The sequence below is a fragment of the Tachypleus tridentatus genome, chromosome 13 (genome assembly GCF_004210375.1).
Source record: "Tachypleus tridentatus isolate NWPU-2018 chromosome 13, ASM421037v1, whole genome shotgun sequence".
NCBI classification, from domain to species: domain Eukaryota; kingdom Metazoa; phylum Arthropoda; class Merostomata; order Xiphosura; family Limulidae; genus Tachypleus; species Tachypleus tridentatus.
This window is the reverse complement of record NC_134837.1, coordinates 55,517,653-55,543,905: the sequence shown is the minus strand read 5'-3', so window position 1 is coordinate 55,543,905 and position 26,253 is coordinate 55,517,653. Positions and strand designations below refer to the sequence as shown.

The 26,253-nt window shown below is 32.9% G+C and overlaps 1 protein-coding gene across 1 annotated transcript in view; it reads right to left on the bottom strand.

Annotated features, from left to right (window-relative positions):
* Window positions 1-10,460: 10,460 nt before the first annotated feature.
* Window positions 10,461-26,253, bottom strand: part of LOC143240025 (myosin regulatory light chain 2-like) — a 39,710-nt gene continuing 23,917 nt past the window's right edge. The window contains exons 6-8 of the mRNA XM_076481789.1: window positions 22,031-22,079; window positions 18,397-18,513; window positions 10,461-10,800 (exon numbers count right to left, since the gene is read on the bottom strand). Coding sequence (XP_076337904.1) covers window positions 18,400-18,513; window positions 22,031-22,079 — 163 coding nt within the window. The 3' untranslated portion in view covers window positions 10,461-10,800; window positions 18,397-18,399. The remainder of the gene's footprint in view (window positions 10,801-18,396; window positions 18,514-22,030; window positions 22,080-26,253) is intronic.

Genomic DNA, 26,253 nt, shown 5'->3' with positions numbered 1-26,253 from the left:
TGCTGGGTTATCAGTATTTGTTAATTTTTCTAAAGCAATACAGAATAAACAAAATTTAGCTGAGGTTTAATGTCAGTTGTGTGTAAATTTTTATGACGTTGATGAATGAAATGTGAACCTGTATAACCTGAAGGAACTCTGGTTGCTGAGCTGAGCAAAATTACTGTAGTCGCAATCCTTCTATGTTATAAATGCTTACCTAATTATATTTATATGTTTTAAAACATAAGTGATATATTAAACTGTATAATAACTCAGCACTTGACAACTCAGAAAATAAAACTTTCTTAGAAATAATCCTCTTAAATATTGTGGCGCAATTTCAGTTGAGATATATCGTCTTTTATTTTCAATACGTAGTTAAAGAATCCCTTCCTGCTAATAAGATATTTCTGTACTTCTGAATTCTATTATCTGGAGACATTTTTGAATGGCATAACAGGTTTAATACTAGCTCTTCTTCTTTCACGCTGGACGATAGAATTATATGATTTTCCCTCAACGCTCTTAGAACAAAAAATATAGTGAAGTCGTCGTTGTTATTGACTGCTCCTACCATGTTTTAGAGTGGGAAGACACTTTGGTTTATATACTGAAGTCTTTCGCTATGTATATACCGCCTAACACACCCTTGAAATACAACAACATGTTTTTTTAATTAGTAGAAGAATAACATTTTATGCAAAATTATTACTTTTCTGACAAACTGACTGACATTGTCTGAAGGTTTGTGCATTCATTTTGTAATTTAAGGTCGCGGATTTAATTCCAATTACTGAACACAGCCATAGTTTTAGACTTGGTGGCGTTGTAATGATTACGGGCGATTTTACTCTTCTTTGATAACAAAATTGGTGGTGGATGGTGTTGACTACTTGCCTTCCCTCTAATCTTTTACTGCTAAATTAGGGATGGCTAACGATGACAGCCCTCAAATGGCTTTACGCAAAATTCAACAAATACACAGATTTACTTTTAAAATTTCTCTATACAAATGTATAAGCACCTTTTATTACTGTCAAACATCCTAGAGAAGGTTCAAACGTCTTATAAACTGTCACATCCAAAGTCTTTTAGTGGTTTAGAAATTCAAGCCACAGAGCAGTCTAGGTAATGGTTATTGTATTTTTTAGCTCAAAGCTACATAGCAGACTATCTGCTCTCTATCTACGTTGATAATTGAACTAGCGATTTTAGTACTGCTAGCTCGTGAGCTTACGGTTTATTCACCATGGGATCAAGAAAATAGGCAAGCATTATTATATAATTGTATTTGTGTCCATGTTACCTTATGGAATTAATTTCAATATGGTTTGGCATGGCCAAGTTGTTAAGGCATTTGATTCGCATTTTAAGAATTGTGAGTTCGAATTTCCATCACGCCAAACATGCTCGTCCTTTCAGCCGGCGGAAAGTTATAAAGTGACGGACAATTCCATTATTCGTTGGTAAAAGAGTACTCCAAGAGTTGGTGATGGTTAGTGATGACTAGCTGCTTCTAGTCTTACACACCTAAATTAGGGACGGCTAGCGCAGATAGTTCTTGTATAGCTTTGCACGAAACAAAAAAGAAAACAAAAGAAACGAATTTATTTCATTATTTTAATTAATTGAACTAAACGGTGACGTTTATTACGTTTACAAGGTATCTATTGAATTATATGATTTTGTTGATGATTTATTTTAATTTGATCACCATAAGGGTAAACCTTATTGCTTATTTGTGTGTTTGTTTTGAATTTCGCGCAGAGCTACTCCAGGGCTATCTGCGCTAGCCGTCCCTAATTTAGCAGTGTAAGACTAGAGAGAAGGCAGGTAGTCATCACCACCCACCTACAACTCTTTTACCAACGAATACTGGGATTGACCGTTACATTATAACGCCCACACGGCTGAAAGAACCCGCGACCCTTAAATTACGAGTCGAATGCCTTAACCCACCTGGCCATGCCGGACCGAATTTAAAAGGAATCGTAATACGTATACCATACATTATGCATATAATGAAGATTTTCAAAGTAAATATAAATTAATAGTATCACAAGTTCAAGATAGACAGCGTTTTGTTCTAAAGAAGTGAAACTTGAATGCAAATGGAAAGAAATCCAAGACTGGATTATAATGAACACTTAAAATTTTGCAGTTAATTTATATGATAACAAATTACGATCTTCATGTATTTAATGATATAAAAAACATGGCTTCAGATTACTGTTCTTTTTTTGTGAATTAATGGAGAATATGACAGGCGGCCATAATAGATGATTACCTAATAATACCACAAACAAGAGAACATGTTTCTAGGCAGCCATTACAGGCGGCCATGAAACAGTGACTCTTAAAACACATGTTTGTATATAAAAATAGTTAATCAGTGTGAATTATTAACGCGATATTTAATTAAATATCAGTGGCGGCGTCAGGATATTTTCGTTGTGGGGCTGAGGTAAATTGTGGAGGGGCTGACTGCTAGTACCACTTCTTACTTCCAAGTTGTGTCAGTTTATATGAAACAAATGGGAACTTCTCTCCTTATATTGGCATTATGGCTTACAAAGGATATTTATTTCAAACATCGAAATCAAAGGAAAAGATATAACATGCATACAATTGGGTCATTTCATATATAAGGAACAAATAACAACTAAACATAGTAAAACATTACGAACAACTGCTCTGCGGCATTAAAATCACCAAATTATATTAATAGCACATGAAAATCCAGAACATATCCGTGAAATACTGTTAGAGATAGTGTTTATCTTTAACCATATAGCACAAGTACTTAATTAGAGGGTAGTGATAATGTAAAATTACAGGGCTAATTAGGGAACACAAACACAGCTTTAATAGGGCATGTTGTAAAACTGTGGGCGGCTAATGGGAGTGAGCGGGGTGTGTGTGTGTGGTGTGCGGCTGGCATCTGGATCACGATGGGGCTGAGCCGATCGTTAGCCGTACGCAGAGCGTACATCATGGTCAGTGGCTCGGTGGTCATACGCTTAAGGCGTTCGAGGCGGGAATCGCAAGCTCGAACAAAGCAAACCCGCGGCCTGGATATTGAATGGTCATAGTAGCACCAAAACAAAATGTCTGAATTGCAGTTGACTTTCACAGAAAGGCTGTTTTCTTCATAAGTTCACATTATTCATACAGGCCAAACTGTGATTGTGATATTGTTCTTATTATCATAAGTGTGACAAGCATCTGTTACAATAATGTAGCTACTACATTACATTAAATTAGGCACTTCTAAATAGCCCAATGACAATTTCAAAATTAATTCTAGAATTGTTTAGAAATATTATTTGGTCAGTTAACATGTAAGGTTATTATCTAATCATAAATATAACATTAATTGGATTGTATGCCATAATGTTAAGTGTATGTCACAATCATCAGTACAATTTTGGATGGCTGATACACAATGCAAAATGATCTCACAGAGGACACAACACCAGCTAAATGCTTCATAGTTTTGACCTCCACACAATACACTTACACATGCATGCTATGTTTTACTTTTCAATATGAAATTAATAGGTAAATACCTGTAAAATCTTTGATTTATCAAGTAAAATCCCTGATGATATGTTGTAACTTGAAATCAACGTGGTTGTCTTCAAGATAGAATGGCACTACACAGGGAGCGGCAATACAGCGCATGAGTTTCAGTGTATTCAGTACGTTTTTGTGGGACGCATGACACATACTTCCATCTTAATGAAGACGTTGAGTTCTACAGATCTATGTCTCTTTGATGTTAATTGTTAAGCAACAACGACGATTGTGATTTCCGTATTTTATGAATATATGTAGGTACAATATTGGGGGACTGAGGAAGCTTGGCTCATTTGGGGGGCTCAAGCCCTCCAAGCCCCCCATGGGCGCCGCCACTGTTAAATATGTTATAATTAATTCATCATAAAAAAGGACGCTTAATTCTAATTTGTTAGTAATTAATATAATTATAATTAAATCAAGTTCTGAAAAAAGACTATTAAAACTAACTTATCAGTTCTCATTTATAATTTTCCTTATCATTTAAATAGTCCTAAAAGGACAATATCTTAATTAAAACTTATTATTTAAATATCAATCAAGTGTTTAAACATTTTTAGTAATAATTTATTTATCTATTGTCCTAATAGGATTATATCTTACTCAATCAAGTGATTAAGGATTGTCACTGACATGAATGTAATTCAAAATTCATGACACAGTAATTAATTTTTACTAATTTATTTATTTTCTCCGAATTGGAATCTAATTTACATTAGATTATCTATTAAGGGCATATTTACATGAAAACGTCAATTAGTTACCATTACTTATATAGCTGTGCATTTTAACAAATCGAAACGTATTTTCAGATTATCCACAAAACAGTAAAAATATTGTTGGATCACCATTGCAGATGAACATTGTAGATAACTATAGTTTTAAATCACTTATAAGAAGCAAATTTACACTTTTTTAATTTGACGTTATACAACATTTTATATCTTTAATAAAGCGTTTATTATGAAATAACACTTTCGCTAATTTGACTTTATAATTTGACATAATATTTTACATGTAACACTTTATCTCATATTTTGAAAAAAAGGCGAATTTTCCCATATGTATATATTTAATTAATATCCATGAGATGATAACGAATATATTGTAACAGTACTTCCACATATGATCAATGTCACGATTTAATCATGTTAAAAGCATTATTTTGCATATTTTAACATCTGTACTAAAAATAATAAATTAATGACTTACTATTTATCCATCCATTTTCTGTAGAGCCATTTTTCACTGACAAAGAAGCACAAATACCATGAAAGTGTAGATTACATAAATTATTTTAGATAATATTATGTTGTTTTTTATTTATTTCATGTAAAGCTACACGAAGACTATCTGTGATAGCTGTCTCAATCCAGCAGTGTAAGACTAGAGGGAAGGAAGTTAGTCAACACCACCCACTACCGGCTCTTGGGCTGCTCTGTTATCAAATAAATAGCGGGAGTAACCATCACATTATAAAACCCCCCATTGCTGAAAGGGTGAGCATGTTTGATGTGATGAGGATTCGAGCTCACGACCCCCAAGTTACGAATCGAGAGTCCTAACAAATTGACCATGCTGGGCCTGTTCTGTTGGAAACTTACCGTTCCATTTTCAGAAATCTTGCTTATTATAATCAATACTACTTGCACTTCTAAGTTTCTACTTGCTATTTTTGATCTAGAACTCTCCACATCTAAATATAATAAATGAACAACTCACTGATTATTATTAATTAAAATATCAGAGCTCTTAGCTGGTCTGATGCAAACACACTATTAGGAAATCACACATAAACAAGTGGCTTATATTTAGTTGATTGTACACGTTGTTTTTATATTTACTATTATATCTTTACACACTAACAAAACGGTATGTTATGTCAAACTAGAACACACATATAGGCAGTTATTATAAGAAGAAAGGACTGTGACAACGTGTGATCAAATGTCAAGCTTTCTTTAACAGTACTTTGGATACAGTGAAGTCACCAACCCTTTACACACAGTTGTTCAAGTCTGACACAATATATTTCATTGACAGGCTTAGTTAAGAAAATCACGGTCGTTTCTAAATTGACCAAGTCTATTTCACGATACACAACATAACTAGCTAGGTAGCTCAAGGACCATAGAATATAAATCAACTGATTAAATTTTTGATAACATGAATTATACAAAACATTGTTTGTCATATATTATTATACATCCTTAACGAAAAATTCAGTGACTATAACCTTTATTGTAAGTGTATATTTTATTACTTAGCATACGATTATTACATACTGTGTTTGAGAAACTATTAGTATTTCAGTCCATTTAGAATAGACTTTTCAAAATGAAAATCGATTCATCACGTGAAGAGAGAGTAAACCTGATATATAGTACGACATTCTTTGTTAGTTGTAAAAGACAAAACTCCCATTTCAGCATATAAAAACTTTTATTAAAGTAATAGTCAACTGTAACACACTGTTGCTATTTTCTTATTTCAAACCGGCCCGGCATGGCCAAGCGCGTTAAGGCGTGCGACTCGTAATCTGAGGGTCACGGGTTCGCATCCGCGTCGCGTCAAACATCCTCGCCCTCCCAGCCGTGGGGGCGTTATAATGTGACGGTCAATCCCACTATTCGTTGGTAAAAGAGTAGCCCAAGAGTTGGCGATGGGTGGTGATGACTAGCTGCCTTCCCTCTAGTCTTACACTGCTAAATTAGGGACGGCTAGCACAGATAGCCCTCGAGTAGCTTTGCGCGAAATTCCAAAACAAACAAACAAATCAATTCTTTCAAACATATTTACATCAAATAACGCGGCCCGGCATGGCCAAGCGTGTTGAGGCTTGCGACTCGTAATCAGTTAAATATATTTGCTCGGTAGTTAAATAAATTGTACATTTCTAAAATTTAATTATCAATAACAAAACGTCGTTATTTGTGTTAGTTAATTCCATGGTGAATAAATTTTTCATTTTAAAAAGTATGTTCTGGTGGATTGAAATACTGAAAGTTTCTCAAACACAGTATGCAATGATTGTAAGCTTAGTAATAAAATAAACATTTACAATAAGAATTATAGTTACTGATGTTTTGTTAAGGATGTATAACATTATATGACTAACACTGAATTGTATAACTCAAGTTATCAACAACTATAATTAATTGGATTATATTTTATGGTCCTTGAACTGCTTAGCCAGTTTGATTGTATATTGGGAATTAGACTCGGTCAGTTCAGAACTGACTTTTGTTTTTTTAACCAAGCCTGTAAGTGATAAACTGTGTGTTAAGGGTTGGTGACGTCAGTATATCCAAAGTACTGTAAAAGAAAGCTTGACGTATGATTATACGTGCTCTACGCTGGGACAGCGGTAAGTCTGTGGACTTATAACTCTAAAAGCAGGGGTTCGATTCTCCTCGTTGGACATAGCAATTATCCCGATATGGTTTTGCTATAAGAAGGTCACATGTTGTTACAACTTTTTTTTTACAATAACTGTTTATATGTGGTCTGACATCAGACCAGTTCATTAGTTTTCTGAACATATAATAGAAAATGGAGAAACTCGTGTATAATCAATCAAATCTAAGTCCATTGTTTATGTGCAATTTCTTTATAGTGTCTTAGCATTAAACAGTCTGAACGTTCTTGCATTTTAAATAATATCAGATCATCCCTTAAGTAATATCCGATGATAGGTTCAGAAAAAGAGAAAGGATTTCAAACGCTTTTAACTTTATTTAATCAATAATGTATGTTCCATTATTATTAATTACTTCCTGCCAATGATTCACAACTTTTGAATGCCACTGCTATAAATGTTCTTGGGGTTTGGAGGAAAAGAATGTAGAGAAGGTAGTTTTGATATTTTCATGTGTTTCAAGCTCTTTTCCACCAAGATAGTTCTGCAAACATCGGAATAAATGATAATCAGATGGGGCAAGGTCTGGTAAACAAGGAGAACGTGGAAGATTTTCCCAGTCTAGCTCTTCAGTCTTTGCAGGTGTGATCCTTGCTGTATAGGGCCGTGCATTATTCTGGTTTAACACAACACAAAGCAAGCCTGTTTTCTTTCATTGCAACATCCAAGCGCTCTTCTTGACAGTAGAAGTCTGATGTAATCGTTACATTGAGTGGCAGCAACACAAAGTGGATTATACCAAGCCTGTGTGACAACGAATATATTGTTATATCTCGTTACTGTTAAGTAACACTTAACAAGACTTTCCTAGGGTGTAGGCCCATTTTGGGTTGTGCTTTAGCCAGTTTATCTGCACTGTGTCACTGTCTGCGGCGCTTAGCATTTTTATAATATATCCATTTTTCATCTCCAGTCACTAACCTGTCCAAACAAGGTGAGTTATGTTCACGAGAGTGCAGAAAAGTGCAAATGACCACTCTTGCTCTAAGGTTGACTTCTGTCAAATCGTGGGGGACCCATTTTCCAAGTTTTGACACCTTTCCAAGTTGGTGCAGATTATGGTTAACTATTGAATTGGTTGAATTAAGCTTCTGTGCTAGTTCTTCAACTGTTACAGCACAATCTTCATCACGTGCAGCCAGCAGCAAGTCATCATTAAACTCAACAGGACAACCTGAACGTGACACATCATTTAAGCTGTAGCCACCTGATCTGAACTTTTGAAATCACCTTCGACATTTTCTTTTATTGAAAGACTTCACACCATAAACACCTTGAATGTTTCGTGTAGTTTCTGCTGCACTATTGCTTTTTTTAAACTCATAAAGCATTATATGCCTAATGTGCTTCTCAGACACATCCGTCTTCATAAGGTTTTATTTGATTAATAGTCTAAAAAAGTGGAGTTGGGTTAGTTTCTTTTATTTGTCTGAACATTTTTATACATGTCTTACAACATATTTTAGTCATTAAAACCTTCTACAAAGACAGAAATGATGATGCACTTTCTGTATTAAATTTTCGGACATTACTTGTGGGATGACCTGATAGTTATCAGTATGTCGTTCAATTATTATGTTTAATATATGATTATTATTAATTATGATTCGTATGATTTATGAAAGTAAAACAGTAAGTGTCCGACAGAACACTTTCTGAATGAAGTTATGTAATTTATATTTTCACAAAAGAGTTTTTAAATAACTATATAAAAAATTGATAGGTAAACAGTAAGTCATTCATTTATTATTTTTAATACAGATGTTCAAATAAGCAAAATGATACTTTTAACATAATTAAATCTGGACATTTATCACATATAGATGTACTGTTACAGTATATTTGTTGACATTTTGTGGACAATTACTAAAATAATAGTTATATATATACATATGAGAAATTTTGCCTTGTAAAACGTGAGATAAAGAATACTATGTAAAATATTATGTCAAGTGATAAAGTCAGATTAGTAAAAGTGTTATTACAAAATAAATGCTTTGTTGACGGTATAAACTGTTGTATGAAGTCAAATTAGTAAAAGTATAAGTTTTAATTAATAGGTGATATTGTTTTTTTAGGTGATTTAATAGTATAATTATGTATCATGGTCGTCTGTGATGGCGTCCTAGTAATATTTTCACTGTTTTACGAATGGTCTAGCAATGCTTTCTGATTTGTTAAAATGCACAGTTATCAAAATAACAGTAATTAATTAATGTTTTCATGTAAGTACGTCTTTAATAAGAATTGATGTAGATTAAATTGCAAAATTGAGGAAATAAATAAATTATTAAAAATAATTATTGTGTCAATAATTTTTAATTATATTCATGTCACTGAAAATCTTTAAATACTTGATTAATATTTAAATAATAAGTTTTTATTGAGGTATTGTCTTTATAGAACCATTTAAATAATGAGAAAATGTAATTAATTTAATGATAAACATCCTTTTATGAGGGATTAATTATAAATGATTTAATTAACTAATGCATTAGTTAAGAGTTTTCAGGACTTCATTTAATTATAATCTAATTAATTTCTAAAGAATTAGAGTTGAGCATTCCTTTTAGGATGAATTAATTATAAATTATTTAATTAGTTATTGAATTAAATATAAATTATTTAATTAGCTATTGAATTAGTTATAAATTATTTAATTAGCTGTTGAATTAAATATAAATTATTTAATTAGCTATTGAAGTAATTATAAATCATTTAGTTAGCTATTGAATTATATATAAATTATTTAATTATCTATTGAATTAATTATAAATTATTTAATTTGCTATTGAATTATATATAAATTATTTAATTAGCTATTGAATTAATTATAAATTATTTAATTAGCTTTTGAATTAATTATTTAAACTGATCAGTTATATTCATGTTGAGACATGTATTCTATGAGTCATTGTGTAATGGATGCTAAGAAACACGTCCTCTACGTTGTGACATTATTATGTAATCATTAATTATGGCCACCTGTTATGACGACTTAGCAATGCATGTGTAACAATGCGCTTCTGTGGTGGTAACTTTTGTCGTCAAAGAGGCATAGTAACAATGTTTGGAACTATGGCATCATCATGTTCTTATATATCCTTCACAGGCAGGCACACGTGTATTGCCTTTTGGCTTAATGCCATGCAAGTGCTCGGTTTACTATTTGCATAGATTTCATGAAGTGGAAATATATTCGAATATTTTGAGGAATTTTAAATTATTTAAAGTTTTTATTGAGATTTGTTTTTAGTACTTGAACAATATTATCAGTGTATCACTTATTTTACCCTTTAAGGATTTAGTACATCTTTTTTTTACAAGTTAGAAATTTTACTTGGAATCAGGATGCTCTAGACATTTTAATAAGATCCTGCAAAACAAGTAAAGAGATGATCTATAGCAGTTCTTCATATTAAAATATTTTTAATAATATACTTTCAATATTTTAGGAAGTTTTGGCAGAAATAAATTCAGATTTGTAGAAAAAAATCTTTATTACATTTTTAAGTTTGTAAAAGTCATAAAGAAAGCCACAACATACCAAATAAAAATCATGACAAATAGCTTTAAGAAACGCCACACAAATATTACAGTAGAGCTCAACACAACAATATATTTTGGTAACCACTGTATTTGTTTTTGAGCCTGAGAACCAAGAAAATTTATGAATATGGGAGTTATTCAAACTTTCTCACACAATCTGATCAGTTGCTGTTCGAGAATGATTCTGATTGAAAGTGGGTAGGTAATCACAACTGGTAGTGTTAGAGATTTCAGCACAACAGAATATCCCATTTTCCGTGTTCCTCTTGTGCCTTTAATGTAAGACCATATTAATTCATTATTTAAATTTTGTAACGTAAATTGGAGCATAAAATGTATTTTAGTAGTAGTAATAAATGATCTTACAACATCAAACACGTTATTTGTCTTCTTTAATTGAACACTTAATGTTTCACTTAAAAGCTTCTTCAGGAGTGTTCCACTAAAAAACAAACTATAACTCACAGTAAAAAATGTCAATCACTTTAAATAATAAATTCTAACAGAATCCACAGCAAATGTTTGGCATTTTAGGTAGTAAATCTTAGCATTATATTTGTCATTAGGCACATTTCATTTTTAAACATTACTTTTTAATCTTTTTCAAGAATTGAAAGAGGGTTTTCCAACCATCTTTTTTTTGCCGACTTCTGAAGGACGTGCACACTGCAATAACAGTAAAGCGTGGTGTCGAAACAATTGTATTAACGAAATAATAAATTCTTATCTGTTGTAAACAAAAATTTTATTTAACTTATAGATTCAGGTAACATAAATAAAAATGAAAAGTTAAAATAATTATAAAATATAGGTCCTATCCTTCGTCTCTGTTCATCTGGGGATATAACTTTTTTATATTTTCAATCGGTGTACTTGGTGGCTTTGTTAAGGATCTGTACAGAAAACGGTGGACTCGCATCATGAGTTATTTGTCCATAATTTTTTAAAGAATGGTATGCACTACACTTCTTTCCTGTTGTTTATAAAGAGAATCAATATGTTATCCAAGCCTTGTAGGTAGGTTATTCCACCTTCATCAATGTATCTATGAAGATAGCTGTGACGTGTAAGTTGTTAAACAACATTAGAGGCTAACTACCCATCTTTAGATTATAAACACGTTTTTGTAAGACAGTTGGCTTTATTACATTGCAGGATAATATAGAAAGACGGATATCGAGGGTTGGATGTAACCGTCATGTTATTTTAAAAGCGGGGCAGAATCTGGTTAAGGAATTTATTTTTCTTGGAGACACTTTTATCAGTTGGAGACACTATAAAAATAACTTTTTGTGATACCATGTGATAACCGTTGAAAGTTTGCTCAATATATAGCGGTGCATTCTCATTGCTCAAAAGGAATGATTTTAGTTTCGAGCGTGTAGCTTCATAAATTCTTTTCACCACAGGTGCGGTTTATTCTTTTTAACTATTCGATAATTTCGTTTTTGGAAGCTTTTAGATGATGAAAGTTGAAGTTGAAAAAAAAAATTCTTTAATTTATTTGTGAAACAAGGTAGATTGCATACTTGTATCAATCATTGAGGTAACTCAAGAAAATACTTACTGCTCATGTCATTCGAATGATTCAGAGTGAATTACATGTTGTAGTTCATGGAATTTCAAAACTCTAGAAATGTAATTAAAAAAGAAGGTCGGAATTTTTATTTGAAACTGCTAGCTGAAGGACCTGGTTTTGCAGTAACAATTAAACATTCCAACAAAGCGTGTTCGAACATATTGTATTATATTTAACAAACTTTGTATTATAGTCGATGGAACCATTTCTATGGAAATAAAGAAAAGACCTTTACTACGAAGAACAGCTAATTAAACGAAGATCACGGATGTGGGGAGAAAGATCAGGACATAAAAATCGCCATATCAAGTCTAACTTAGATACATTAAATATCTTAGAAAACAATACCAACATCATCATTATATAATACGACAAATGTAAAGGTTTTGTGATTATAAAGAGAAATATTCACGAACATAAATTATAAAAAAACGAGAAAATTTTCAAATGCTTAATAGTAACTCTATTAAAAAATTGATACGAAAGCTAAAGAGATTGCTTATGAATTTAAGAAAACAAGCGAACTCCCAAAGAAGCTTCCAGATGGACTTAAAACCTCTGACAGCCATATTTCAGAATTATGCTACTGAATGTTTGTCTTGGCTTGTATATCCAATTTTAGGTCCATTAATAAATTATTTAGGCACTCTTGAATAATACACAAGACCTGCTATTGCAAAACAGTTTCGTGTCTCACAGAGTGACGAACACAACAGTATTCTTTACATTGGACATTTACATTTATAAAGATCCATCTCTACAGACAGAAGATGACATTAACTCAGTTATGCATCAAATTTACTGTGAATCAGTGGAATAAATAATAGGTTTTCTTGAAACTGCCTTAATAATCTATAATTACAATAATATACAATCTATCTTGTTTCACAAACCAATTAAAACCCTCTTTTTATTAACTTCAACTCCGTTATCTAAACGTTTCAACGAAAGGTGAAATTGTCGAATGATTCACAAAAATCGATCGCAATTATAGTTTTAAAAGAAAAGCTACACTCTCGGAACTAAAAATCATTCATTCTTAGCAGCAATTACCCACCATTGTGCATTGAGCAAAATTTCATGGACTATAATATGAAAAATCTAGTATCTCACCTCCAATGTGAAAAAAATATATAAGAAAAAAGACAAATTTTCAAACAAATCACAAAAGATATTACTTTTACACTATCTCCAAGAAAACAAAATCCATAATCAAGATATCTGAACTGCCAATTATAATTATAGTATGACTAGATCCAACCCTAAGAAGCCATCTTTCTAAATTCTGTATTATAAAAGTGTATACGTAATACTGAAACTTATATGTGACATAAAGGTGAGTGTGTTGTCTACAATGTTGTTTATTAACTTACATTTAACATCTGCCATCATACTTACATGGGAGAAATCGAAAGAACCCTAGGATAAGAGAACATATTGACTTTCTCTATAGATCTCAGCAGCACAGCTGCATGTCTGCGGACTTTATTGGTATAAATCGAGGTCGATATCTGTGGTGGGAAGGGCAGAGAGAGCCCTTTGTGTGGTTTTACGCTTAATAGCAAACAACAACAACAACTCTCTCTATAAACAGCATGAAAGAGGCGCAGTTGCAGATTATTTTTAGGTAATCATTGACAAATAACACCTGACATGAAATCACCATTCTCTTTATAAATCCTTACTGTAGTCGTTAAATACACTAACAGAAAATTTAAAGCAACTCTTCTCATTGATAACTACGACGAAGAATAACCCTTATAATTATAATTATTATTTTAGTTTTTCATCTTAACTTCTGTTATTTTAATATAACTTTAGTTAGATATAAACTTAGATATAACTTTTGTTTACTAAGAATAATAATTTATTATTTCAACAATACAATTATCTCAACATTAAACTTTACTACTTAACATGTCGAAACGCACGCCCGAGAAATGTTTGTTTTTGAATTTCACACAAAGCTAAACGATGACTATATACACTAGCCGTCCCTAATTTTGCGGTGTAAGACTGTTTGGAAGTGATTGAAGCTTTGTCTGTCCCTTACAGGTTGTGCTTTAGTGGAATACTCCTGGTGAAGCTATAAAGCGAAACGTTTTGTGTCCAATTACAGAATAAAAACAAATTTGGTATTATAAGGTCGTTTATTATTAGTATTAAAGAATATAATAAATTACAAAATGTTATTATATACGTGCGTAGTATGTTTCTCTTAACAGTTTCAATCTCAAGTTATGCTTTCAAAACAGATATTACTTGGAATTAGAATCTTCTGATTAACAGTGGAAAGAAAAATGTCAAATAAGTAATAAAAGTATTTTTTTCTATTTTTAATCTAGTAGAAAATAAAACATAAACTGATTATTTTAACTAACATTTTTATAAGCATAATAAAATCAAAAACAAAATCATTTGCTGCCCGTTTTCAGTGGCTCAGCGGTAAGTCTAAAGCCGTACAGTGCTAAAATCTAGTTATGTTACCCGTTGTAGGCAAAATACAGATAGACGTCTGTAAAGTTTTGAATTTAACAACAACTAGGCCAGCTGTGGCCAGGTGGTTAAGGCATTCGACTCGTAATCCGATGTTTGCGGGCTCGAATCTTCGTTACACCAAACATGCTCGCCTTTTCAACCTTGGAGGCGTTGTAATGTGACGATCAATCTCACTATTCGTTGGTAAAAGAGTAGGCCAAAAGTTGGTGGTGGGTTTTGATGACTAGCTTCCTTCCCTCTTGTCTTATACTACAAAATTAGGAACATCTAGCGCAGATAGCTTTCGTGTAGCTTTGAACGAAATTGAAAAATAAGCAAATAACAACCAAAACGAGAATCGTTCTCCTGTTACCGTATTGTGCAGACCCTAATGGTTCAGCGTTAAGTCTGAGGGTTAACACCACTTAAAAACGGATTTTGATATTCGTTGTGGGCACAACATAGAAATCCCGTTGTATAGGTTTGTGCTTAACAGCAAACAAAACAAAATATCCTATCCAAATACTTGTCCTTTTACTGTAATGCGCAAACGTGTGATAAGACTAAACATTTAGCGATTAAAAAGAAAAAAACAAGTCTTTGAAAGTTACAGATAATCTTCAATAGCCGCGGCACTAAAAATTCTTTTAGGCAGAATTAGAGGAAATTAATCTAAGATATTTCCCTTCTTTTATTAGCTATAAGTTTGTGTGCTAGCTGTATCAAGTTTGGGGCATGCGCACACCCGATTCAAATGTATCACTTTTCAGGATCTCTACAGCCTACCATCAAATTGCAATTATTTTAGGCAGGATTAGAGTAAACCTATATATATATGAGATCTACGACATGGTCAGATACATCAGTCGAAAAGTTTGACCTCTTGAATATAAAACTTTAAATAGATCTCAAGTCGGTCAAGAGATGAGGGAGATATGAGTTAAAAGCTTGTACTTAAAAGAAACTAAAAGTTAAAGCTGTCTTCTGAAACCCCATACCGCGACTAAAAAGCATGCAACATTTCCTTAACTCCTTTTAAGTATATTAGTCAGTTTGGTTGCTTGGTTCATTTTTAACCTCGTGTTGCTTTTAAAATTAATAACAGCTAGTCTGTTTGTTTTTAATTTCGCGCAAAGCTACTCGAGAGCTATCTGCGCTAACCGTCCCTAATTTAGCAGTTTAAGACTAGAGGGAAGGCAGCTAGTCGTCACCACCCACCGCCAACTCTTGGGCTACTCTTTTACCAACAAATAGTGGGATTGACCATAACATTATAACGCCCGCACAGCTGAAAGGGCTAGCATGTTTGGTGGAATGGGGATTCGAACCTGCGACCCTCAGCTTACGAGTCGAACGCCTTAACCCACCTAGCCATTCCGGACCTTCTCTGTCAGCTATAAATAAGCTTTTGCTCATAGTAGTTCTAAATCCTATCTGTTCGACAAAACTTAGTCCAATCGCTATACTCTTCGGGTTTTCCCATCGTATCTACTAAAAAGACTTTCTGATGAAATATAGAAGTACACATAGACTTCACAAGTTTTGGTCATTCGCTTTTGTCAATGAACGTGTATCATTTAGAAAAATAGATTCGTTAAAATTTGTTTATTCTTCACTATTTTCAACAATATTCTCATGCTGTAATCATGTTTCGCCTAATACAATATTTGGTTTTGTCACGAAAAATGGAAATAATCGATTTTAAATTCTCCGCGAAAATACCAACTCTATCGTAAACAGCCATATGGCAGTGATAAGTATGCGTGTGACATATTTGGTTTTGTGGTTAATCGTAAAGCTATACGGAGGTCTAAATGCATCGTGCCCATGCAGTGTGAGCTTTCAGAGTTGTGGCTAACCATCAGGTGAACGCAAGTGACCTTAGTGAGGTTACAATCGAAGTAATCCTTCTTGTAACGTAAGTGTGTTAAACAATATATTATGGTAATATTGCCTGTATTTTCTCGATTATTTTAGCAATTTAGTGTTTTTTATTTCATAAAGTAAAGGTAAATTTTGTTCGTGAACTTTTAATTCAAAAACATTATCGCTTATAGCAGATGTATTTTTAGCATTTCACAATGTTATTACCGGGCAGTTAGTGTTAACTTTGAGTTTGACAGTTATGTGTCGAAAGTAGTTTAAACATGATTTTTAATTACAACCAAGCATGAATTTACGAAGTACGACGGAAAACCCCGAGCGAGGATCAGATATGGGATCACACTAGTAGCACATCGCGCTTCATCAAAATAAGCACGTGTAGTTTAAAATTGGTGCATAAAAAAATAAAATGAAAATTTCAAGTAAAAATTGTTATTTCTCCCGGAGATTGGATTGTTTTATGTTAAAAATTTTATTATCGTATCATATAAATCAGACATAGCTGTTTATTTAGTGTTAATTATACACGTACTAAAGACAGTGTTCTCTCTAATATTTTTTAGTTCACGCGTGTAATGAATTTTTCCATGTGCACCAGTGTTAAGGCAATAGGTGGATGTGTGCTACCAATTGTTTTTTTTTGTTTTTTTTCGCGGAAATGGGATATCTAGACCATCAATGCTATTGTATCGTTAGGCCACTGTGCAATGCCGAAAGCTGGTTGCTAGGACTATAGGCTTATCCACTGTCTGGCTTATTAAGACCGTCAAGGTATTGAGACTTTGCACTGGGCCTGGCATGGCCAAGCGCGTAAGGCGTGCGACTCGTAATCTGAGGGTCGCGAGTTCGCGCCCGCGTCGCGCTAAACATGCTCGCCCTCCCAGCCGTAAGGGTGTATAATGTGACGGTCAATCCCACTATTCGTTGGTAAAGACTAGCCCAAGAGTTGGCGGTGGGTGGTGATGACTAGCTGCCTTCCCTCTAGTCTTACACCGCTAAATTAGGGACGGCTAGCACAGATAGCCCTCGAGTAGCTTTATGCGAAATTCCCAAACAAACAAACAAACAAAAGACTTTACACTATTACTGAAGATGGCGTGGCTAAATGACTAAGTGTGCGGTATTTGATTGGTTATTCTGCGGTCGTGCAGCTTGAATGGAACACTGCTCATAGACCAGGATAATGGCATTTGAAACGACTGCAGTTTCACACATTATACAGTATCATTTCCACACTATTTGCTAAATTTCTTGCTGGTTCTTTAGTAATTCTGCGAAATAATGATGCATTTTAATCACAATGAAATTGTGGTGTTGTATTTTGTTTCAAATTCTACAGTTTATTTTATTACATTGTTTCTTTTAGACAAGCTGCCCTAAGCACTGGTTATTGAGAGGAATCAAACTTCGAATTTTCGCAATTTAAGTCCATAAACCACTGAGCTAACGAAGAACTTGTTACTAGAAGACTCAACTTTCAGTCTTTAAAAATATCTTTGTTTTGCTTTCTGAAAGAAAGTTTAAAAGCATGAAAATAATAATAGAGCATCGAAAGTGTTGTATTTAGATTAGTAGAAATTAGACCGCCAAATATTTAACATCTTAAACGACTATCCTCTTCTACGACTCATTTCTCTGTCTGTTTGTTGACATTTTAAAAACGTTAGGTTTTTTTCTACAAGAACAATACCTTCAAGTAAGTATGGTAAAAATACCCAACTGAATAAGAGTAATTATTTAATTAACTAAAATGTTGTTAAAAATGGCGGCGTGTTCCACTTTAAGATGAAAGCACTCTATCGAACGAGCGTAAGTTATAAATGAACATAACTTAACAAAGTAATTATTTAAATTAGCGTTGGATGTGTAGCAGTTTATAATCATTAACAATTATTTAAAGATGTTTGTTATTTCTATTTTAAATTACCGATTACGCTCCTGCTTCTTCCTCCTCATCAGCTCCTCTTGTAAGAATTTGAGCAAATTTCTTCAAGTCGATTTTACCATCGTTGTCGATTGGAGCTTCTTTGAATGCGTCTTCAACCTAGCGTTGGTAAAAGAATAATAATATAACAAGGGAATATTTATGTATCTAACGAAATATATATTTTAGTCTTATTGCGAGATGGAGAAGCTTTATACAAAAACTGTTGTTACTGATCGGTGTTCATATAAATATTTTATATTAACTTCCGATCACAGCAAGCTATGTACTTAAGAGAAAGATACAAATCATCCTAGCTATAAAATAGCTAAATTAAATAGACTCTTCTTACTTACGTTCGTCACAGTTTGTTCCTTGATAATAACGTCATTTATAAAGTTTTTCTTCGTAGGGGGCTTATTTGTTGTTAAGCGCAAGGCTACATAAGCGTATCTGCTCTTCCTACTGCGAGAATCGAAACTCGATTTTTAGTGTTATAAGCTCCCAGAATTACCGCTGAGCCGCAGGGATTATAGAAAGGGAGGGAAAACTGTAACATATTGTAACGCTGCCTTAATAACACTAAGAATAACGAAATAGCTTTTTATTTCACTATTAGCCTATAACACATCGTTATTAAGGTAATATTATCACTTTGACTATATACATAAGCCATTTCTTGTTAGAATAACAGGTATTATGACGTAAACGCTCTTAAAAATGGATAATTGGATAGCTCCGTTTTGTGTAAGATAAAATTCACACAACTAGTTCCATGACATAATAGAGACAGGTCAACATAATTATGTATCTTCAAAGTAATATAGGGTCTGAACAGAGGAACAGAAAAAAATTCTGTAATAAAACCAGCAGCTAAAGAGTTTAATCGAAGCTGAATCCATATAGAACTTAACATTTTGCTCAGCAGATTAAAACAAACGTTAATACCTAAATAATGTTTAGAAGTAAAAGACAGAGTTGCTTAACAATTAGTTTCATTCATTATCAATAACACTATGTAACAAAAGTTTTACTTTTTCTTGTTTCTGGGCGGAAAGTGTTATTTCTCAATTGCTTGTGCCTAAAGTAAATGGAAAAGGCCTATTTTTCTCTTCAATCTTTGCTTTTGTGACCTGGGTAATGAAATTTTCAAGTTTACTTTTTTTCTAGAACATTCCAGGTAGATTCAGTGCTGAGTAGGTGACAGAGAATTTTCTCGAACTTACAAGAATTTTCTAGAGTGTTGTAGGACTTACGGGAATTTTCAAGAACATTTTAGTAATTTCTAGAACTTTCCATAGTAATATATATACAGGGGCTCACCACTCACCACTTCAGTTTAGTTCTAGCTGCCAAAGTTAACACAAAGACCTATCTAATTTTATCAGAGATGGTATTAAGAAGCTGCAAGCATTTTCTAGACGCATTCTATTATGTATGTGACCAATTTATCGAGATAAGAGCGAAAAAGTACTCTGTGACAGCATTTGCTAAAATGTGTGAAGCCTACAAGGCATATTTGGGCATACCTGTCGGGGATCATACAAACCCTGCAAGCACTGCAAAACAATTCTAGAAGGTAAGACGGACAACTTTTGCTTGCTTGAATAGTAAGATTTTACATTATACAAATTTTAGACCTTTTAAAATTTAAATATCTTTTTTTTAATTTCCAATAGTATAGAAAAATATCACATATAAAATATTTTGCATGAACCTCTTACACATTAGTTGCGGAAGAAATAAATTTATTCTTCACAATAATTTTATTTTGCTCTTTTGCAGGATGGTATATAGGGGAAAAGAAAGCCATGAAGTTCGCTATTCCAAGAATTTGGCGTGAACCCACTGACCACTCAAGCAATTGTTACTTCTGCATAGTAGACCCTTCCAAACGTCGGGCTGGCAAGAATGCATCTGCTTTCATGTATCTGGACCTTCCATCATCCGTCGCTTCAATGCCACACTGCCCGAGCTCCCCGTACTCACTCCTCCAGAGATAAAACAGCCATCCTCAGAAGAGAGCAGCAAAACAGAAGAGGAGGTAGACGTTGAAGATCCAGATTATAATTTCAGAGGTGCAGTTGGTGAAATAAACCCATACTACTCCAATCAAAGAGACATCAATGACTTGATCAGAGATCTTGGTCTAACAAAGTCGAATGCCGAGCTTTTGACATCTTGGCTTAAGGAATGGAATTTATTAGATGAAAGTGTGCAAGTCGCAAGTCAGAGGAAGCGTCACCGACATTCTTCAAGCTTCTTCACTCGTCAAGATGGACTCTGTTTCTGTCACAATGTATCCGGTCTGTGCGAGGCAACTGGAATTGCCTGTAACTCGAACGAGTGGCGCCCCTTCATTGATAGCTCATCCAGAAGCCTCAATACTGTGCTGCTCCATTACGGGAATAAGTATCCGTCTCTTCCCCTGGCTCATTCGGTGCACCTCAAAGAGCAAGGCGAGCGCTTCCACCAAGATATACTGAACTTTGAACGTCACTACCAAGAAGCGTGTAACGAAAACATGGTGGGAGACTATCTGGAGGCTGATACGTGAAAATGATTCACATTACAGTCGTAAATCTAAAAAGAAACTACTTATTTCTAAACATTTTTGTATAACTTTAAATACATGTATACATGTAAATCTTGATTCATATGTTGTTTTATTCACACCTTATGTAAATGAAAATGTCCAAATTTGCCCGATTTTACATAGAAAATAGGTTAATTTGTAAATTTCATTATCCAGGTCACAAAAGCAAAGTTTGGAGGGAATGATGGTCATTTTCTGTACTTTTACAACATAAGCAATTGAAAAATAACACGTACTATTCAGGAATAAAATTTATGTTACATAATGTAATTTTTATATGGTAAGGAATTCATATACGTATTTATGGTAATGAACTAAACGACATTTCCTCAGCGAAGCAAGGTGAGTGCTTGTTCTATATTAATTCAGACTTTTCAAACCACTTTAATAATTGGAGGAAATAATATTATGACAAAACAAAGTCCTGACACTATAAAATCAAGAAAGCGCGAAGAGAAGGCTACATTCTGCTACATAGCTACCGGAATAAGTTTAGGCAAATTTAATGGCCATCTTCCTAATAGATGAGTCGTAACAAACATCATTATAGGTTACGTATAAATTCTTGAAAAGTTAAAGTTCTTTATCTCTTATGGATTTACATATAGATGCTTAAAACCTATTAGTATTAAATTTCACAGTTACTTTATACTGGAACACAAATTACATAGTGAAAAGAGTGAACATCTTATCAACAGACCAGCTCGAAAGATGCGGAGTCGTTCCGGTTGACGAATAAACTTATTTTATTCTAGAAATCAGTTATATATTTAAAGTTTCCGTTCCTGTTCTAATATTAAATAAGTGTACTGCTGTTGTGAAGTAATTTCGTATTTTGTACTCTAGATTTGATCGATTAAACAAAAAAGTTAATTATTTTTATTAAAACCTACTAACATTTTCATATATTCAAACTTTACAATAAAACTGTGATGTTTAATACACACATACAAACATATTATATTAGTACAAAGATCTTTGAAAGGATTATTTCCTTTTTTCATATTTAACTTCACATAGAAAGTGATTAATCATTTTTACCTCCTTATCAGAAAGTTTTTCACCCCAGGTCATTAACGCATGTCTTAAGCTGAAAGAGTAAATTATAATTATCAGTGATTTAGGTAAAAATTCGTGGAAAACTAGTATTAAGATACTAATTATTATAACTGAAAAGTTATAAAACTAGAATTAAGTATCTTTTATTACAAAAACATGATACTTCAACTAAAATGTATTCTTGGATGTCCATGCTTAAAAATGTCTTGGATATTTTGTGCTTGCCCTTTGAATTAAATATTGATAAAATATTCAGTTCTAGACTAGATATAAGACTCAGTATAGTTTGTAAAACTCTTGTATATAAAACAATATTTGTAATAATCGTGTTGAAAAAAAGAAAATTGTGTGTATCAATTTGATTGGCAAATATCATAAATTTGATGTATAATGATATTCAGTTAACTTCTAAATAAAAATAAAAATTTCCGGCTACTTGAAATCGTAATACGTAAAGTACGTAACCAAATAAATCAGAGGCTTGTCTAAGAGAAATTATAATACAAAACAACAGATACCTTTTACCTGGCCGGAATGCTAGCTATCTCTATTCCTCACAAGTGACTTCTTTCTGCAGAAGTTATGTGACGACTTCGTAGAAATATTAACGTCTCATGTTAATACTCTGGAGTTGAACGGGTCGTGTTATTATAAACGTTCCTGGTGAAATATCTGTATTCTTTCTGATTTCAAAGCGTTAATCACAGTTATAGTTTTCGAGGCTTATACTGATTGTAGCCGACCGACAATATTTTAAAATTGTATTTTGCTGTGGCTTGCTTTTATACTCATTAGGCGAGATTCTCCAAAGCTGAACAATATTCGAAGAAGCGCTAGTGTTTTCGCAAAACATATAATGTTGATTCTTACTCTTGAGAATCTTCTACAAAGTTAGAGAACAGGCGAGACTTGCCAAACACACATCCAATAATATGTGTAACATGCATCAAACTGAAACAAACGCAGATATTAAAATAAATTTAAATCCATTACAAATTTTACTAAAAGAAGCATGTAATAAGTTAAATTCAATTCAGGTAGTAAACTCGAAGGCGAAGAAATAGTGTAGAAATCTTACAAATGAATTATAGTAGTCTCGTCATGGCACAAGTTTTCAACCCTAAGCACAAGTCTTGCTCACGAGATTAGATTTTTTACAAATATAATATCATAAATATATGATGTTATGAAATGTTATGGTGCTTTATCAGTCAAAACCAAGTGAATAAAAATATAGTAGTATAATTATTGTGTATCTATGGCCCTGCAGAGAACAAAATGGTGGAAGTAATATACTTAAACTTAAAAATAACTTTAATTTTCTATCAGAAGAATAGCTCAACAAGTTTCATTGTTAAGACTAGGTAGTTGCTGTAGTCTCAAATTAAAAGTTACAAATTAACTTCTACCTTTTTGGGAAAATCGTTTTTACATATATATATACTATGCTGGGAAGAATTGTATTTTTACAGGCTCCATTCGGAACAAACTTAATATTTAAAATATGATAATGTAGACTTTTATTTTGGAATTATGGGTTATCCAATAATTTATGCAGTGTGAAAGCCTTTTGTAAGCAGACGATGAATGATTTAAAATATATATATTTGTATAGGACAATAGATTTACTCTTGTTGTATATTTGTTAACACTAGAATATTTATTCGGTCCTTTAGAGTATTGACAAGAAGAAAATGCATGTATAATAGTATTTTAACAACATATTACCGACGATTGATTTCGCTTGTGAAACTGGCTGTAATAAAGAAACACATTAGTTGTCGGAACACTATATCATAAATCCTGAAACAGATCTTAGGGAAAACAGAGAAACAATGATACAAGAGGTAGAAATAATATATCGAATTGTTTTGTAGGATCGGTTATGCTCGTATTTATGTACGGAAATGATGTGTCGACTGTTTGTAATGTTTAAAACGGTATTTTTCTCCCAAAATATCAGGTCGATTTGATGCCTTTTTAATTGGTATAATTATCAAACATTCACTCCGTCTCTCTAGCCCTCCAGTGTTCTGGACCGAGCGCGCACGTAGCAGGTGTTCTGGTTTACATCTATTTGTCTCCAAGCCAAAGCTTGGGGACAGATATAACAGGGGCGCTCAGAACTTTTCTTTCTCTTCACCCTGCACGTGATTTTGAATATCTCGATGGGCTTAATATTAAAAATAGCATTATGGGAAAAAGATTAAAAAATTTAGAAAAATATTTTTTGACAAAACAAGCAAAAAAAAACAAAAACGGAATAAGAATTAGAAAAATGAAAGTGACAACATTGTTAAGATTCACTTGAAGTAAGCCGGAATAATAATATGAAGGTTACTTGAAGATTCTTTTTATAACATTTAGCTCTGCAAATGAAAACTGGGTTGGGTGTGGCTTAGATTTTTACGAGAGCTATGTGTGCTAATCGTCCCAAATTTAGTAGTGGTAGACTAGAGGGAAGGAAGCTAGTCAACACCACCCATCGCCAACTCTTGAACTACTCTTTCTTCAATAAATAATGGGACTAACCACACATTATAACCTCCTACGGTTGAAAGGACCAGCATATTCGCTATTACATAGATTGATACCCAATACCTTAGATTTTATTGCAAGTCGAATCGCAAATAAAAGAAATTTTCTTTTTCTCAATATTACGAAAAAAACAGTATTGGCCATTGCTAATTTGTAAGTGGAAGATACCGGCAAAGATCAATGGAAAGTGTCAGAAATTGAACTTACAAGGGATTTCAGTTTCAAAAATTCTTCAACTTCTCAGTGGGGTGCAAACCTTTCCTTCCGACATCCATTTATTTGGACACCTCCTTTGTGAAAATCCTGGATCTGTCCTGGGAACAGTTTGTTAGAGTAACGGCTCTAATGTTAAGTTGGAAAAGCATGATTATAATCAACTATATTTGTCATAAGAAAATACATTATTATTATTATTGTGTTTTATCAATACATTCTTTATAGTGTACATAGTGTGATTCAAAGACTATTATACTGTTGTAAAATCCCTCAGGGACCGAGTGAAGAATAGTGTTAAAAATACAATTATTCTAATACTATATCTGAAAATTTAGACTAGCAGTGTTACGCCTAAGTTACTTTCACCGTAACTGGGTTAACTTTCTAGACTGAGAGTTATGGATTAAATCTGGTTAAGAAGTCAGCAAACAAGATCGTACACAAAAGTTGCAGTGGTGTTTAAGAGAGATCCAAAACTCAAGCGCTATCGAATAGTTCAATGTTCTTTTTCAGGAAAATAGAAGGTTGTGGTTAATGAATGTGATTAAATATATAGGCACGGATGTCAACGTTTCGTAAATCGGATGTTCTGAATAAGTTGGCCTTGATAACTAGGCAATCATAACTTAGAGTCGTTGGTGTCAAATTCAGTTTGTTTCAAAGATGTGTGTAGAGTAGATAAAAGACTTAAGTGTGATAACAGTTATGAGAAATGTTAACCGATCTTTACCAAAAACAATTAAACTAAAATAACAGTAAAAGGTGGTGGCAAGTATTGTAACTTTTATGGCAAATTGAGATATGATTGATGTTTCATTAAACATTTAGGTTTTATTTTTAAGCAGTCATTTCTTTTTCAGTTGTTAGAGCTCCGACAAGTAAAATGTTGAAATGGTTACAGTAAAACATTTATTTAAAATTTTATTTTCATTTAAGTAACTTTACAGTAGGAATACCTGTGTTTAATGTAAAAGTTTACAAGAGTAGTTTCATCATACTTTGTACATAAAGTTTCATGAAGTCTGATATATGTGTTTTGCGAACTATTCTGGAACTTTATATAAAGTTTACTACTGTATAAAGCAAATAACATACTTATTTTTATTAATCATAGATTATAAGTTGGTTTTGTGTTAAGATTCGGTTTGTTATTTTTAGCGAGCTTGTTAATCTTTAGGTGTTTGTAAATAGAATCAGATTAGCAGCATTCCTTTGGCTTTCATACCGCGTTTTGATGATTTTCTAAAATATTGTTTTAATAATCCATGTTACGTAATACTATAGCTGCTGTTGATTCATATGAAAGCATATAAATAAGATTATTTACATTTTAGTAAATGATATTGTTGAAATAATTTGAAACTTCTTTAAAATATCAAGATTAATTATTTACATATATATTTTAGTGTAAAATTAATTGAAAAGTGTTTGAAAATTATAGGACGCGAAAG